We start from the raw sequence: 18,342 nt of genomic DNA on the forward strand, positions 1-18,342 counted from the left end.
CTATTGGCCGTGATGGCGCCTAACGTCACCGCTAAGCAAGCCAACGATGAAATAACTATGTGATTACTCCTTTTAATAGGTTTCCAAGTGATTAAATTCCATTTATTAAGAGATTTAAGAAGTAGGAGGTTTAATAAATAAACTAAAACAATGGAGTGCAATCATAGATATATAAATACTTCAAACCATAAAGTCTACTAGAGTGTGTGCCAAGATCTGGAGTCACAAATGTATGAGCACTAGTAGAATATACAAAACTCTAACTACTGTCTGAAATATCATAGACAGAAAATAAGTAAAAAACATAAAGGCTCTGGGTGCTGCAGAACGGCTCAGGAAGCAGCTCACCACTAAGCCTCAGGATATCGGGTTTGCGCGCCGGTGTGACCGCCAGATGCACCTGCCTTAGATCCTGTACGGTTAGTGCAGAAGTGTAGCGTGAGTACATAAACAATATGTACCCAGTAAGTATCAAGTCTAACCTCGAAGAAGTAGTAACGAGGGGTCGACATCGACACTTACTATGGGCTAACAGTAAAGAAATACAGAATTCTAAATGAGCATGGTTTATGTAAATAATAATAAGAACTCAATAACAAGACAAAAGTAAATAATTCTTTCACACATGGTAAGTTCCAAATAAATTTTTGTCTTATATAATTTTTTCCTCTCAATCCAGGAATAGATATCAAATATATAATTACACGTCGAGTGTTATGACGCACGATTATACCAAGGTCGTACGACCCGATCCAGATTAATGTGTACACTGCCGAGGGTCGAGCGGCATGAACTATAGATGCATCTATCTACTTCCGAGGCATTCGGCCCGCTCCAAAAAAAGAGAGGATACTTTATAAACAACCGGTTTAAGAGAAAATACAAGGCTAATGTACAACGAAACAAAATTCTCATTAACGGTCAAGTAACCCGCCAAAACTCAAGTAAGTAAAATTCGCTCTTTTACAATTCCTCTAACAAGTTCCAATATAATTTAGGTGCCTTAATTAGCAAGTAGGGTGCAAACATTACAAGTATTTCATGATTCGGGTCCTAAACTACCCGGACACAAACATGATTAGTAGCTATGCATGAACTCTCGTCATCTCGTGCATATGTAGCCCCCACAATTAGAAGCAAATAGCAATTTAAATCACCTATGAGGTAAATTCCCTCTTACAAGGTTAGGCAAGAGACTTACCTTGTCTCGAAGCTCACTTTCCAGTCTCAAATTCGCTCTAAAGCCTCAACTCGTTGCCGAATAATTCGAGACTAGTCAAATATTGTATAAATTAATCAATATATGTTTCAAAGTTCATAATTTAAGTATTAGACTAATTACCCAACCCAAATTAGATGATTCTTAAAATTCACCCCCCCGAGCCCACGTGCTCGGATTCCAAAACTTTTCGAAGAAAGTTGTTACTTATAACCTCACCAACTCAAATATATAATTTTTACTCAATCCCATAACCATTTTCGTGGGTAAATCCCGTTTTTATCAAAACCTAGGGTTATTCATCTAAACCCATAATTTTCACAAATTTTCATGTTAAAATCTACCCATAATCTAAGTATTTAACTCCTATTGGATAGAAATTACTTACCTCAAATAGCTTGGGTGGAAACCCCTCTCCAAAATCTCCAAAATCGCCCAAAACAAATGAAAGAAATGAGTCAAAACAATGGTCTATGTCTGTCTTAAACGACCTCACTGCCTCCAGGACTTTCGCATCTGTGGTCAATGGGCTGCATCTGCGGCACTACTTCTGCGAACCATTGTCCGCCTCTGTGAAAAGTTCAGGCCCAGCCCTGGCCACTTCTGCCGAGAGGAGGCGTCATCTGCGAGCCCGCTTCTCGCTTCTACGGCTCCAGGCCTGGATGGCGCCTTCGCACCTGTGGCCCTTCCCTCGCAGAAGCGAGGTCGCTCCTGCAGAACCTTCGCCGCTTCTGTAGGCCAAAACCAACTTGCCTAAACCACTTCTGCGGTGAGGAGCTCGCACCTGCGGGATCGCATCTACGGCCAGATGCTCGCAGGTGCGGGCACACCAGAACTGGTGCTCCAGCAGCCCCTTACAAGTTCTAACCCAATCCGTGCAATGTCTGGATTGCACCCGAGGCCCACGAGGCCTCGTCCAAACATACTAACAAGTTTGTAAATATAAAACGGACTTGCTCTCACACTTGCAATGTGGAAAACAACATGAAAACTAAGAACCGCAACCCAAAACCAATAGAATCAACTTATAAACTTCAAGTTCTTCTAACTTACTCTGAACGCGTCGAATCATCCTTAAACTACTCGGAATTACTCCAAATTTTGCGTGCAAGTCTTAAATCACCATACAAAACTATTCCCAAGCTCGGAATTCCAATTGGACCTCGATAACACCAAATACTACTTCAAACCAAATTTAAAGGACTTTAAAACCTTCAATGTGCCAAATTCCAATATTAAGCACTGAAATGCTCCCCGGTCATCCAAAACCTGGTCTAAACATACGTCCAAGTCCAAAATCATCATACAAACCTATTGGAATTGTCAAATCCTGGTTCCGAGGTCATTTACTCAAAATGTTAACTCAAGTCAAACTTAGCGCTTTTTAGCCAACCTTAAGGAACCAAGTGTTACGATTTCAACCCGAACCCTTTCAAATCCCGAACTAACCATCCTCATAAGTCATAAAACAGTAAAAGCACATACGAGGAGTCTTATTTAGGGGAACGGTGATCTAGAAAGCAAAAAGACCGGTCGGGCCGTTACAAAAATAGAAGCGGGTTAATCATCTTTTGAAAGATATATCTTGGGGACATGCACCTACAGTTACAACTATGTCCAAGTATTTTGTGAATGGTTACAAATTTCACACCAAGGAATGCTCCAAGTATATAAAAAAAACAATAACAGTGGGGTATATGTCAAAGGTGGTGAAGGCAACCAGGATGGGGAAAATGATTATTATGGTGTGATCAAAGAGATTCTAGAATTATCATATTCAGGTTGGCCAAATAAGAAGATCATGCTTTTCTGATACAATTGGTTTGACCCAACACCTAGAAGAGGTACAAATGTACACTCACAGTACAACATAATTGAGGTTAATAAAAAGAGGAAATATGATCGCTATGATCCTTTTATAATTGCAGAAAAAGTTAGGCAAGTGTATTATGCTCCATATCCATTGCGGAGGGATACAGTTGATTGGTTGGTTGTAATCAAAACTAAGCATGTTGGTAGGGTGGAAGTTGAGAATGTGCTAGATGTTGCTTACCAAAACGATACCTCAAGTGTTAACCAAATGGTGGATGATCAGTTAGAAAATGTCACGACCCAATTTTCCCCTATAGGTCGTGATGGCGCCCAACGTCGCCGTTAGGCAAGCCAACGGTGAACTAGCCATGTATTTATTCTTTTTAACATTTTAGAAATGGTTGATTTTTAATTACTATATAAGTGAGAGGTGAGAAGTTTAATAAAAATAAAGTGTGAGCAATTATAAAGACAAGTGTGGTGAAATAAATACTCAAAAATCATCAAATATCTACTAGCATAATTCCAAGACCTAGTGTCACGAGTGTATGAGCTACTAGTAGAATATACAAAACACTAAACTATTGTCTGAAGTAGAGAAGGCAGAAAGTAAATACAAAAGAGAGACTTCAGGTGCTGCAGAATGGACTCGGGAGCAGCTCACCACTAAGTCTTAGAGTATCAGGGGTGCGCGTCGGGATGACTACCAGATGCACCTGCCTCAGATCCTGCACGATTAGTGCAGAAGTGTAGCGTGAGTACAAGAATTATAAACAGGTATGGAACATGGAAACAACAACAACAACAACAACAACAACAACAAATATGCTTTAAATATGAGTTCCCTCTTCCAAGGTTAGGCAAGAGACTTACTTCATTCTCAAGCTCACTTTTGATCCACAAATATGCTTTAAATCCACAACTCGGTGCCAAACAACCCGAAACTAGTCAAATGTTATATAAATTAATCAATACATGTTCAAAAGTTCATAATTTAACTATTAGAGTAATTATCCAACCCAAATTGAAAGATTCCTAAAATTCACCCCCGGGCCCACGTGCCCGGATTCCAAAAATATTCGAAGATAATTGTTACCCATAACCTCACAAACTCAAATATATCTTTTTCACCCAATTTCATAATCATTTTCGTGGTTAAATTCCATTTTTATCAAAACCTAGGTTTTTAAACTAAACCCATAATTTTCACAATTTTTCATGTTAAAATCTACCCATAATCTATGTATTTAACTTACATTGGATAGAAATTACTTATCTTCAATAGCTAGGTGAAAACCCTTCCCTAAAAGCTCCAAAAATCTCCCAAGAAGTGAAATAAATGAGCCAAAATGGCCTAAGTCCCATATTAAATGGACCCTTCTGCCTCCAGCGATTTCCACTTCTGCGGAGGATCGACCGCTTTTGAGGCTCCGCATTTGCTGAAAAAGCATCGCAGATGTGGCTCTCCCACAGCTGGTATACTTCTGCATCTGTGGACAATGGCCTACTTCTGCGAGTCCGCGTCTGCGGCGCACGTGCCGCACCTACGGACTCGCCTGCTTCTGCACTTGCCTTCTTAGCACTTGCGCTTTCGCAGGTGCGGTCCTTGCTCCGCTTTTGCGATCCCTGGGCAGCCAACGCCATGCCACTTCTATGGTCGTTGGCTCGATTCTACGAGCTCACACCTACGGCTATCTCCTCGCAAGTGCGATTGCACCAGAAGCTCTGCTGCTCCAGCCACTTTCTCCAAGTCCAAACGACTTTCGCGCATCATCGGAATGGCATCCGGGGCCCCCGAGGCCTCGTCCAAACATAAAAACGAGTTTGAAATCATAAAACGGACCTTCTCGACCTCACGAAACATGAGAAACAACACCAAAACTAAGAATCACACTCCAAACCAAATCGAATCAACTTATGAACTTCAAGTTCTTCCAACTTGCTCCGTATACGCCGAATCATACTTAAACTACTCGGAATGATACCAAATTTTGCGTGTAAGTCTTAAATCACCATACGGAACTATTCCAAGGCTTGGAATCCCAAACAGACCTCGATAACACTAAAATCTACTCCAAACCAAATTTAAAGAACTTTAAAACCTTTAATAAGACAACTTTCAACTTTAGGCGCTGAAACGCTCACGGGTCATCAAAAACCCGATCCGAACACACGCCCAAGTCCAAAATCATCATACGAATCTATTAGGACCGTCAAATCCCGATTTTGAGATCGTTTAATAGAAATGTTAACCCAAGTCAAACTTAGCCCTTTAAAGCCAATATTAAGGAACTAAGTGTTCCAATTTCAACCCGAATCCTTCGAAACCCGAACTAACCATTCCCGCAAGTCATGAAACAGTAAAAGCACATACGAGGAGGGGAGGGGGTCGTATTTAGAGGAATGGAGATCTAGAAAGCAAAACGACCAGTCGGGTCGTTCCAAAAAATAATTTGGAGCATCCTCAACGCATATTAGAAGAAGTTGATATGGAGGAAATAACTATCATAGAAATGAGGACGAAGAATCACCTAGTGAAAATGAAATAAGTGAAGAGGAAGAATTTTCGGACGAAGATGGATACTTCGAAGATGACTAGCATGTTAGTTTTTTCAAGCGCTCTTAACTTATATAGATTTATATTCTCAATTATAACATTTTCTTTAATTTATGGAGATGACCGGTAGGGGTCGAGGTAGGTCTAGGAAGGATAAGAGGCCTATTGATCATGATGATGGTGCTACACCCTCACTTCCTTCCACTCCACAATTGCATCCCTCTGCTGCTGATGGTCGGCAGTAATCTTCTAGGCACACATCTTTTCCACCACATCCATATACTCATTAGACTACCTACCATTCGCCCTCCCAGCAGTATTCTTACCATTCTCAACCACAAGGCTATACCCCGTTTCCTGCACATGATCCTTCATATAGTTACATTGGTATATCGAGTCAGCAGTCACAGGGCCATGTGGTGATACGCCCGTCATCTGCTCCATTTGTTTCATCACCAGCTGGATCGCATCCATCTAGATTTCAGCCAGCCAGATCGCAGCAGTGGTATAAATCACAACAGGGGTCTAGATTGCAGCAAGGGTGTGGATCGCATCCATCTTCATCAACGACCCCGTCTCCCTCTCCACGGAGTTCTCTCCTAGCATTTCTAGACTTCGCCTTTGGGATAGTAGCGCTAAGCCAGATGTCTCCCATTCTGCGCACGCTTCAGATTCATCGGAGGAAGATGATCTAGATTCATCGAAGCATGGGGACTGGGAGGAGACCACTGGTAATTCCTTGAAATATTTAATTCTATTTTTATCGAACTATATTTATATATTTTAATTTAGTTAACATGTTTTATTATACTTGTAGGAAAAAATATATAGGAGGAAGATGACTCATGATGAGTTCTTGATGGAGACTCGCATCCGGAAGAAGAAGGTACCGACAGATCCAACTAAATGGGTCGAAGACCAGGCGGAGACTACATATGTAAGTTTTATAACTACTATAACTTGAGATTAATGTTTATAATATTATATAGTTAATAATTTTCTTTCTTCTAAATAAAGGGTCGCTACAAGATTAATGTGGAGGAGCACACTCAGAGCTTGCCACCGAATGAACAAAGCGAGCGACCACCCCTTTTAGACGAAGAAGCGCAAAAGATATGGTTGGATGTTGTCGGTGGTCCTAAAAAGGGGATAGCATACGGCCTTCCAGAGAGATCATTTCGGCGCTACAGGGCTGGATTGCAAGGTATAGGGACTTTTGCCCAGGGCGAGGCAATTGATAGGTTGACTCTCTCGTCTATGGAGAAGAAGATCGCAAAGCTGACAGCAGAGCTTGAAGAGACAAAGGCTAGAGAACAAAAGATAGATAAACAATTTGATAACCTTCAAGTTCAGCTAGAAAAGATGGACCAATAATTTAATCTCCTTCAAGGTCAGCTGGCCAATCTTCTTGCTAGTGGTGCTTTCCCCATTCCCCGGTCTCGTGAGCCTTCCCCAGATGCTAATCCTTCTCGTCGTGATCCTTTGAACTATGCCGACGATGAAGCTTCTAGTAGTGAAGATGGAGATGATGCAATACAAAACACTCATTGAATGGTGTGTATTGCTAAACAAAGTCTTGAACTTGTGAATATTTAGTTGGAATAGTTTTGAATGATGATTGTATTGTTGATATTATTTTGTTATTGAACATTTGTATTGTTGTTGTTGTGGTTGGCGTTGTTGTTGTGGTTGTTATTAGCGTTATTGTTGTTGGTTAATTATTGTTGTTGTTGGTTAAATGTGGTCGAATGGAAGCAATGTAATGCTGCCATTATAGGATGATTATTGGTTGTAATTGGCAGGTGGTGTAGCTTAAAAGCAGGCATATTTTGCTAGGTTTTTATCCAGAAAATCGACCGATTTCGGTCGGAATTCTCATATGAAAACTCAGAAATTCATAATTTTCGACCGACTTCGGTCGGTAATTTTAATGTACAATCTACAGAAATTTGAAATTACCGACCGAAGTCGGTCGAAAATAACCTTTTTTTATTTTTATTTTTTAATTATTCCGATCGATTTCGGTCGGTTTGTTAAAATTTAAAAAGAAATACAAAATTATCAAATAATTATATTTCTGACCGAAATCGGTCGCTATTTTGAAAAATAAATAAAAAATAATTTACATATTACCGACCGATTTCGGTCGGTGTATTTATTTTTCCAACAAAATTGTCAGTTAAAGTGGTCAACCGAAGGTTGAATTAACCGACCGACTTCGGTCGGAAAATTGCGACCGTCTTCGGTCGCCACACCTTAGCAACCACTATTGTTTCGACGAATTAAAATCGGTCGGTATTTCTATATTCCCGACCGATTTCGGTCGGTTTTCTTGGACAATTTTTGGCAGTTTTCTAGTAGTGATATACCCTTATCTCTGATTTGTCAGATTTATAAGATAACTTGGACTTGTCGAGTGTAGTTTTGACCTCTTTATACAATTGTTGCTGGGGCTTTCTTAGTAGATGTTTGAGAAATTTGGATGATATGCACTTGTTTTTAGTCTGCAAGTTCTACCAGTTGTTTCACAAGATCAGTTTGTATTGATTTTGCATCTGTTACTGCTACTGTTTTCTAGAATAATTAGTTGTTTAGTTTTAGGAGGAGTCTGCTAGAAGATTCAGAATTTTAATTATAGTAAGAGTTTAGTAATTTAGTTGTAGGAGGAGTCTACTACTTTATTTATTTGTCTATTTAAAGCCCTATGATTAATAAAATTTTAGAGACAGTTTTTCAATCCTATTTTCAACCTTCTTGCTGCTTGCATATTTTTCTAAAATTCATAACAGTGGTACATAGCCTCCATTGATCTTGACGGATCTCTGAATTCGCTGAAAAACAACCAATTTCAACCACTTTTAAAGCATACGCATTTTTACCCATACCGATTTTTAATCAATTTTTTAACAATGGCAAGTAGCGAGGGTATTTTTTATGCGAAACGCCATACTGAGGGTATTTTTTTTATGCGAAACGCCAAAAAGAAAAAGTCGATTATCCTTATTGCAAATATTGCAAAAAGAAAACACACTTAGAAAAATTTTGTTGGTGGAGACCTGATGCATTATGTGAAAATTGCAAACAAAAAGGTCATGTTACAAAAGTGTGCAAGTTCAAAGATGCTAATGCACAAGAACTAATAGCAGAAGAAGGAATTGAGGATGACCTTCTTTAGACTGCAGCAACAGAAGCAAGGAGGAGTGTTGGATTTTGCATCTGTTACTGCTACTGTTTTCTAGAATAATTAGTTGTTTAGTTTTAGGAGGAGTCTACTACTTTATTTATTTGGCTATTTAAAGCCCTATGATTAATAAATTTTTAGAGACAATTTTTCAATCATATTTTCAACCTTCTTGCTGCTTGCATATTTTTTCTAAAATCCATAACAGTTTGATCTTCTTCATGAAGTTTGCTATAAAATATTTTGCGTTCTTGATGTGTCAGGGCTCCGAAGTTAGCTACGGTGATACTTAATCTTACCACATTTGATAATGATGCATCTCTTACCGTGTAAAATTTTGCAGTACACCGACATACTATCATTAGAAGGCAACCGATAAATCGCTGGACGTGCTTCTAAATTTTTTACTCCGTTGTGTATAGAGTTGTCTAATGGTGCAATTAGCCAAGAAGTATATACTGAGGCAATTGAAGAGAGCAGTCATAAGGTACTTTAGGCCCATGTAAAATAGAACTTATCTAAGCATGCATGTAAATCAGTGATCTGTGTCAAAAGGAGGTAATCTAATCAAGGCATTGAATGTTTATGATGCCGCCAGAGCGGACACGCCCGCGGTACTAAATAGTATATTTTTCACTATCAATCTACATAACTTAAATGCTTTAGCAATACCATTGTACATTATGAGTTTGAGGCTATAATGTCTCGACCAAGCACGTTATCCTCTTTGTAATCATGCTTTGATTGAAGGCTCGAGTTTTCAATAAATATCATAAAAGAAGATGCACAAGCAAAGAAGGTTGTACATTTTTTTCTCCCGTCCTCTACGATGGTCAACAACCAACCCATTTTGCTTAATCGTTTTCAACTAGGTTATTATGTTTTTTTTTTTTTTGGATGGGATGGGAGGGGAGGGGAGGGAAGGGGAATTGGGGATAGATTTTTCTTTTTAAGATCGAGCTAGACTACAAGCTAGATAATGAAAAATTCGGAGTATTCGTAGTTATACAAACATCAAGACCAAAAGAATTACAAGAAGAGTAATTCTGGAAACCAAAACAATAAGGAATAGTAATACACAATAGGCTGCGTGTTTGCATGTGGAATGAGCAAACTTCTCTGGCTACTTGTGGGGGACGAAATGCGGGTAGAGGTTCGATATATGTTCATGCATGAAGTCATGCCTTGTTAAGATTCCAGCGATTGGAGCCCTCTACAAATTCAAAACATCTACATTTTCAGGACATTATTGTAAAGTAGTAGAATGCAGAATAAGATAACACAAAGTCATCAACCTTCTTCTCAAGCAAAAAGTGCATAACAAGAACACGAAAACCACGCCCCAACCCCCCGAATGCATGGATCCACTTGTATGCAACTGTGATGTATTAGCACATGTAATATTGCAGATATAAGTTAATGCGTTTCAACTCAAGCTATCGACATCTAAGAATTGTCACAACATATTCAATGGATTTCAAATTAAATACTTTTGATTGAGATGTCATTTGAAATACTTAGTATTTAAGTATCACTAATCATTGATGGTTTTGAAATCCTTACTCCCACCATAGTTTACTAAATGAAGTTCCAATCCGTCCAAATGGGCCTAGATGATCCTAGTTCCCAAGTTTCCACAACAACAACAACAACAACCCAGTATAATCCCACTAGTGGGGTCTAGGGAGGGTAGTGTGTACGCAGACCTTACCCCTACCATAAGGTAGAGAGGCTGTTTCCAATAGACCCTCGGCATCCTTCCCTCCAAGAACTCCCCACCTTGCTCTTGGGGTGACTCGAACTCACAACCTCTTGGTTGGAAGTGGAGGTTGCTTGAAAACTAATAATGCAGATCATACACATTATGTACTAAACCAAGGTACAAAAGGAGATCAAAAAAGAAAATTCGGAAAAAATGGCAAAAGAAACAGGGGACAGAGTGGGGTGGAGAGAGGGGAAGGGGGGAGAAGGACTTACCCCAGTTTTCTTTGGGACAACACACAAGTGTCTGAGTCCAAGTTGTCGGAAAAGGATTGCAGCTTTGGCCAGAGACATGGTTTCCACTACTGTGTATGGGGATGTATTTGTTATAGGATGGAGATCAACATACATTTCCATCTCCTCCTGCGTGATGACGAGATCCTCAAACTTAAGCCCCTTCCCTGATCCTGGCTTAGCAAAATCAAACGCATGAAACCTCCTCAAAATACTGGAGCCGCTCAATACACGTTGTTTCATGAATTTCTTTCCATTGAGCAAGACAAGTAAATGAGACCTTAGAACGAGCCCACACAACTCTGGTGCCTCTGAGAAAGGTGGCTCATCAATCACAGGAAATCCATTATGCCTAGTATACTTCAAAGCATGTACGATGTTCCCCACCTTCTCTACACCTGAAAATGACAATAATGGCCCAGAACAAACATCTCCAGCGACCAAATGCCTCATAAATGGTTCAGCATGAGCTTCCAAGAAAGGCAAGCCTTTCATTTTCACAATCTGGTCATACACACCCTTGTTAAAACTATCGGCCACAGTTTTTGATATGAGGAGAACAAGCATCACCAACGGAAGCATTAATAGATTGTTTGTAAGCTCAAGGAGTATGACACAAATTGATACTGTCATTCTCATGGTACCACCAAGGAAAGAAGCAGCACCAAGTAGCGAAAACAGACCAACATTAAGATTGGACAACGAACCCAAGGCTCTACCGAAAATACGCCCATAGGAGGCTCCAGCAAGTATGACAGGAATGAAAAGTCCAGAAGGAATAGCAATTCCATAAGTAATAATGCCAAGGCAATATACCCCAGCAAAGAAGACGAGAAGTGAAGAGATGTGAAATTCATTTGAATTATTTGAACTAAACAAATTGCGAATGGCATCATCATTGGTGTTCAGAAAGAGGGATGCGAGATCATTGTAATGCCCTGGTGGACACTGGAAATTCTTGTAGCTTCCAGAGCGACCTATAGTTGGGCATTTCTCCTCCAAGCCGGCAGGACAAGGGGTGCACCTTGCCAGCCATGGTAGGCCATAAGAGCAACAAGAAGTCAGGATGGAAACGGTCATGACAAGCAAGATCTTGAAAGCAGGACCTCTCCTGTAATTCACTACCAAAAATTAACCAAAGGAAAAGCAGAAGTAGAAGGAAAACCAGGCAGAAAGAATATCATAATTATCATTTTTGATTCCAAGATTCAGCCAAAGAAAAAAGCAGGAGTACAACCACAATTTACGCACCAAGAAAATTCTACTTATGGAAATAACAGCTCATGTAACTTACTGTAGAGATGGCATCACAAAATAGATAAATAAATAAATAACCAACGAATACATATAGTATATCTTTTACAAGTACCAAATAGCTTGGAAACAAAGAACATTGATCAAACATGTTTTGATGGCAAAGAGTAAATGACCCATTTAAGATGAACTTTTCAAACTATGTATGCATGCTTAGGTGAAATATCCTGATGAAATACACTGTTATCCACAAAATCATTATGGATCGGTTACAGTTATCTACCTGAAAATCCAATCTGCAAAAGAAAGAAAAGAAAAATATAAAGTTGAAATCAAAAGAGAAGTGAGACATGCTTCAAGAAAACCTTGCATACTTCTTAAAATTGTTACTTCATCATACTAGAACACCTACCCCTCCATTGACTAACAACTGAGAGAGAACTAAACATATTGTGTTGGCAAAAGGGGTTTAGACTGAACATGCACCTACCCCTCCATTGACTAACAACTAAGAGAGAACTAAACATATAGTGTTGGCAAAAGGGGTTTAGAAGACTAACTCATTAATGACGCTGTAAGTCCGAAGGACCTTGTCGACAAGATAATTATAAAGGCTTCCCAAAAGGCCTCCAAGTACTCCAATTAAAATTATTGCCAATACATCTATTGTGTTGTAATTAGATACTCCTGAATTGACATCAAACATTATCAAACCTCCTTGCCCAAATAGTCCACATTTCCCACTGCGACAGAATTGTATGAGAGATCTGAGCACCATAGCAACGACAGCAGTTGTGAAGAAAGTCCTCCAAAGTAAAGCACTTCGCCACCTAAAACATTAAATAGAACGATTGAACATTTTGAAATACAAGCCTTCTTATGAATGCAAGCTAGCATTCAATATGTGTGTGTAGCTTTTTGTGTGTGAGGGAGAGAGAGAGAGAGAGAGAGAGAGAGAGAGAGACCATGATGCTATTTCTTCAAGAGCAAAAAGGACTCCTCCAACTGGGGCACGGAAAGCAGCTGCGACACCAGCAGCAGCACCACAAGTGATCAAATCCCTACGATCACGGTCGTTTTTGAAGTATTTTAGCCAGTTCCAAGTTAAATGATACTTGCGGGAACCCCCTTGTCCAAGTAAGTTTGCTATGCAAGCACCAGTATGGACCATAGGTCCTTCCTTGCCAACAACAAATCCAGCAGCAACACCCAAAATGGAACCAAAAATCTGCCGAGTGTAAAATGTCAGAGTTAGTGTTTTCGAGAATGACTTTCAGCGAATGAGCCAATCAGCACTATAATAAAGCATGGGGTGGGGTAAATTACAACCCATTGAACTAGAAGAAACAGACAAATGCACTAAAACAATCATTTAATGTGAATTAGGGTGCTAACTGCTTCAGCTTGTAACTTATCATTTATAGTGGTAAATGATGTCTGTAGGGGAACGCCAGATTGTTAATATACAGCAAAACAAAAAAAGATAAAGATACACCTCCAGAGTTCAATTTAACAATGGCAGTCTGAGAAACCAAACCTAAGAACTAACAAGTGAAAGGGTAACAAGCAGGGACAACCATATCAAATGTACCTAATCAAATGAATTTAAAACACGGCATACAATGCAAATCATTCATTTTTTACTACATAATTATTTTTGATAACCGAGAAATCTATGAGGCTGTAGGCATGGTTCGAAGCTCGATGGAAAATGCCCCCTATCCTTCTCCATTTAAATACCAAGGTTTGCCTGCGCTAGAGTTTGAACCTGTGATGTGCGCCTAACCACACATCACAAGATGAACTCTTACCGCTAGACCAAAGCTTCGGGGTCTTTACTACACAATTTCATTTCTAATTTACTTCATTGATGTCCATAGTAAGGTACAAAAGGATGAAGTGGACTACAGTGCACAAATATAAGCATGGTTATCTGAGTGTTAACACGTATTATCCTTACATCAAATATTGTTATTTGAAATCTTTATTATTGTTGTTGTTTAGTTCAATTCAATATCAAGTCAATAGCACTAGTAAGTCGTAACAACATGAAAAGTTGTTCTTTGGGACAGAAGGAATATACCAGGATAAGCAATTTGAAAATGCCAATCAACTTACATAGAACAGTTGGAAAAATAGTATCAAGTGATACTTTTTACAAGCCAGATAATCATGCTTCTTAGAGATGTCCATGTGGCAAGCAACAAGGAATACACAAGAGGGAAAAAGACAGAGAAATCCACCTTGACAAGTAATGTACTTGGAGCCAAAATGGAATGCGCATCAATACCATTTAGATATGCTTTTACTTCAGGTATCCCAGACCCTGCAGCCGCAGGTGCAATAAGTGCACAGAGGGCCGCAGCACAAGTTGCAAGAACCACATTGCAACCCGCAAAAGCAGCAAATGCCCGGAAATATCTGCTCTGAAATTAAAATAACTTAATAACTTGAACAGAGTGAGTCGCGCGCTTTTGTCATTTGTGCATTCATAGATGGTATTTTGAAATCACAACTTATTTCATAAACTATAACTTGATTGAAGTTGTACTTACTTTCCCTCAAGCATTAAGTTGCTAGTTAGCAGTAGCTTGAAACCAGCAATATTTTCCACTCCTATGTTATTAAAGAAACCAACAAGGCCAGTACTTAATCCAATGAGAAGCACAAGAGTCCACTTGAGAAATATATATTGAAATATCTGGACCTTTTTCCTAGATCTCCAGTCTTGCTTGAAAAGGTCATTTTCTACAATCCTGCATAAAAATGACTTACAATATCAAAATGGAACATTGGATATATACTTCAAGTGAATATAGGACAGATAAAAGTTACCAGAAAAAACATGTATTTCGGTTAACTGCAAGTTACTACAAAATGAAAAAATAAATCTTGGGTTATTATTAAATTGATAGAGAGATTTCATTTGCATTGAAAAGGTATTAGGACGCTGGTCAGGAGCTCCAGCGTATAAAACTCGTGAAGCAAGCGCATTTAGGAATTCGTCGATAGAAAAAACAAATTGTACTCCAGGACCAAAACATAGGATTTGAGAGTCCAACCTCAGAAAGAAAACTTCTTACACAGGATGAGAGTGTGTTCTGATCAGCATAAGTCATTAAGATTTCAACCCCAACTTAAGTTTGTAATTACCAGTTATATATACATAGACTACAAAATTTGAACATCAAAGATCTCTGATTTCTTTCACCATAGCTCTCCTTCATATCTCTTACTATGGCAGTTCATTAGTTTTTCCTTTTAATTCCTGCAGCTCCAATAATAACACAGCAAAAGAATCTTTTTCCATCATCACACTAATTGCACAAGAAAAATCTCAAGCCTGGTTATCTGAAGATGTTAGCAGAAAGTTGACTAACGGCTACCATCCTAAAAATAGTCAAACGATAACGAATCCCAAATATTTTAAAATTGAGGAACAGTTAATTGATTGATTCTGCTACTATCAACAACGAGATGCAATAAATTAAAGAATTAAAGGAGCAAAAGAGCACAGAAACAGAAAGTAAGTATTCATACTCGTAGTCGAGGCTTTCAATGGGGTAAACATTGGCTCCAACAATAGCGATTTGGGAGGTGTTGTTGACTCTGCTCTTGGATTTAAGCAAAGGCTCTCTTATCCCACTTTCTGAAATGGTCGAGAAATTTCTCTCCAAATCTATTTTCTCTTCCTCCACCATCCCTCCTTCATTCTCTATGTCAACTTGGTTCTCCATCACAAGAAATACGTTTGAGATCGTATATACAACCAAGTATAACTCAATCTCAAACTAATTTAAGAGTTGGAATCTAACGGAGTATATGAATAGTCTTTTCTTATCTAAAAGTTACTGTACGTATGAATACGTGTATGTATACAAACCCACATCTAGGAAAATGGAAATGATCAGTGAATCTTCTCAATCTGCTTCAATTATATATGGGGTGGGTTGTCGCCGGTGGGGGAGGTGAAAGAGAGAGAAGCGGGAGATCCGTGACAGATTATTATTTTATGTAACAATCTGTCAGGTTTGGACAGGCCCAAACAGTTGTGGAAAAGATTAAACAAATGTGTATGGGTTCTGACTTTTGAGTGGCGTTTGATATTTTTATTACATCAGGAGTTCTTTTCGGCGGCTACATCGAATTTCCATATTAAAAACCTACGAATTTTAACTCGAGTGCGATCAATATCTCGAAAAAAATTACTACTACTAAAATTGTTTTTACAAACTGCTCTTAATTCTTTTGGCTGATACATCTTTCAATATTTTCAAACGACCCATTTGATATTTTTTGTGTGTTCTTTTGTCAATGGCAAGTGCAACGTTGGTTATTGATTAATCTGAATTTACGTCGTATAAAATTAATTTAAAAAAGAGAAAATACTTCTTGTAACGATCGATCAATCGTTTTGAGCTTTAGCATTCTGTTCGGTGGTTTAAGGTCTTGAGTAGCTTCATATGATACATTATGTCTTGCGTATATGGTTGGTTTTGATTTTCGAGGGGTTTAGAGTTGATTTGGAAGAGTGATTCTTAATTTGAAAGTTTTAAGTTGGAAGAGTTGATCAGGCTTTAACTTTTGAGTAGACGGCCTCGATTGGGGCAAGTTTTCCTTCTTCTATTTCGGATTGGAAAAGCTGGTTTCTTCTGCTCTGGTCTCGGTCTGGCGAAGTGAACCTCGCTTCGCTGTCCGGGACTTTTTTGGTTTCTTCTGCTCCAGTCCCGGTCTGGCAAAGTGAACCTCGCTTCGCTGTCCGGGACTTTTCTCTTCAGCTGTTTTTTCACCAAATTTTCTCCTATTTGATTCTTTTCCGCATAAGTTTGTTCCTACACATAAGAAACACGTAATGAACATATTTTCACTTCAAAAGCGGTATGAACTGCCGCAACTCACACAAGAATTAACACACAAACACACTTAAAATATGCACTTTTCATCCTTTATCACCACCCCACACTTAAACTCTTGCTCATCCTCGAGCAACTTAAAATTAAGCACATAAGCTAGATTATATCAACGCTTAGAATCCAACATATGCAGTCTTCATATATTTCCTCAAGTTTTAAACTCATTCCAAGATTATTTAAAATATTTATGTGGCTCTTTCTAATATCCTCTCCTCAAAACTTGACTCCAATGCATTCCACACCATGACTCGCTCCTTGTACCAACTCAAAAATCAAGGTCTCTACCAATACTTTGCAAATCATGTGCCCTCACCAACAAACTACAGAGAAAGTAGTCCATGCACTCAATATAAGTTCAAGTATATTTTAAGGACTCTCAAATCGAAAGAATTTGTTCACTCTCACAAAGAAACTCTTATGCCATCAAAACTCGTACCATAGGCTTGCCCATAATATAAGTCTCCACCAATTTAGGCTCGCATATTCTAAGATCAAGTAGGACTTTATAGGTTGTAATGTAGGCTAAAGGACGGGTAGGATATATTTGAGAAAATAGTGACTAACTCTCCTAAGCACTTTAATACACTACACTTCACTTCCAAACACCTTCTTGTCATGAACAATTCAATGTCTTGCCATGAAACCATAAACATTTAGGCCCTTCTTCATTACGCACATCAACATATAGATACTCACTAGCCCAGATAAAGATATGAGAGGTGTTATTCTTTCTTTTTTTCACTCTCCTTAATTTGGTATTTCTGGCTAGTACTTTTTTTGTTTGTTTATACACAAGTGTACCTTGTCGGCCTATCTATGGTTTCGCTCAAAAGCTACCCAATCTCTTTCTTTACTCTTCTAGCTACTTAAGTACTTTTGGAGGTAAAAGTTCAACTAGATTTGATTAAGAACAAAGGGGATTCGGCTTGTAATGTGGTTGCCAAAGAAAAGGTCTATAGGCTCAAAAGGGGGACTACAGATAGTATTAGCACTGGTAGGCAAATAGGCTAAATGGTCAATCAAAGAAAGCCTATATAACTTCCCAAACTTACAACTTAATCATTTCGCTTTGACTCACACGTGGGGCAAGCTCTAGATTAGCAAGCATGGCACAGAGTACACCAAAATCTCACCTCACACAATGCACATGACTCACTTAGAACGGCTCGGACCCAACTCTAAAGTTAAAGCAACTAGCACAGTCATCATAATATTTAAGCACACGGGAATTAATCGCAAGAGTCAAAGATGAGCCTCGGTGTCAAAAGAAAGCCACATACATTTTCAAGGCATGTAATTACAATGATCATGAAGAAAATACTTAGTTCAAATGATCTAGACCTAAGCCCCGATATAAAACATGTCAAAAAGCATAGATACTCAAGTTCTCCCCATTCCATTATCAGTTCAA

General features: G+C 38.9%; 1 protein-coding gene across 1 annotated transcript; it reads right to left on the reverse strand.

The window, feature by feature from the left end:
* Positions 1–9,709: 9,709 nt before the first annotated feature.
* Positions 9,710–16,102, reverse strand: LOC107819951 (chloride channel protein CLC-c-like). The gene is made up of 7 exons (XM_075233750.1): positions 15,559–16,102; positions 14,574–14,774; positions 14,262–14,439; positions 12,984–13,246; positions 12,579–12,848; positions 10,747–11,875; positions 9,710–9,982 (listed from the first exon to the last, which is right to left on the reverse strand). Exons 1-7 carry the CDS (start codon positions 15,753–15,755, stop codon positions 9,893–9,895), a joined length of 2,328 nt encoding a protein of 775 aa, XP_075089851.1. The 5' UTR covers positions 15,756–16,102; the 3' UTR covers positions 9,710–9,892.
* Between the last annotated feature and the right edge of the window lie 2,240 nt (positions 16,103–18,342).

The sequence above is a fragment of the Nicotiana tabacum genome, chromosome 2, assembly GCF_000715075.1.
Source record: "Nicotiana tabacum cultivar K326 chromosome 2, ASM71507v2, whole genome shotgun sequence".
Lineage (NCBI taxonomy): Eukaryota > Viridiplantae > Streptophyta > Magnoliopsida > Solanales > Solanaceae > Nicotiana > Nicotiana tabacum.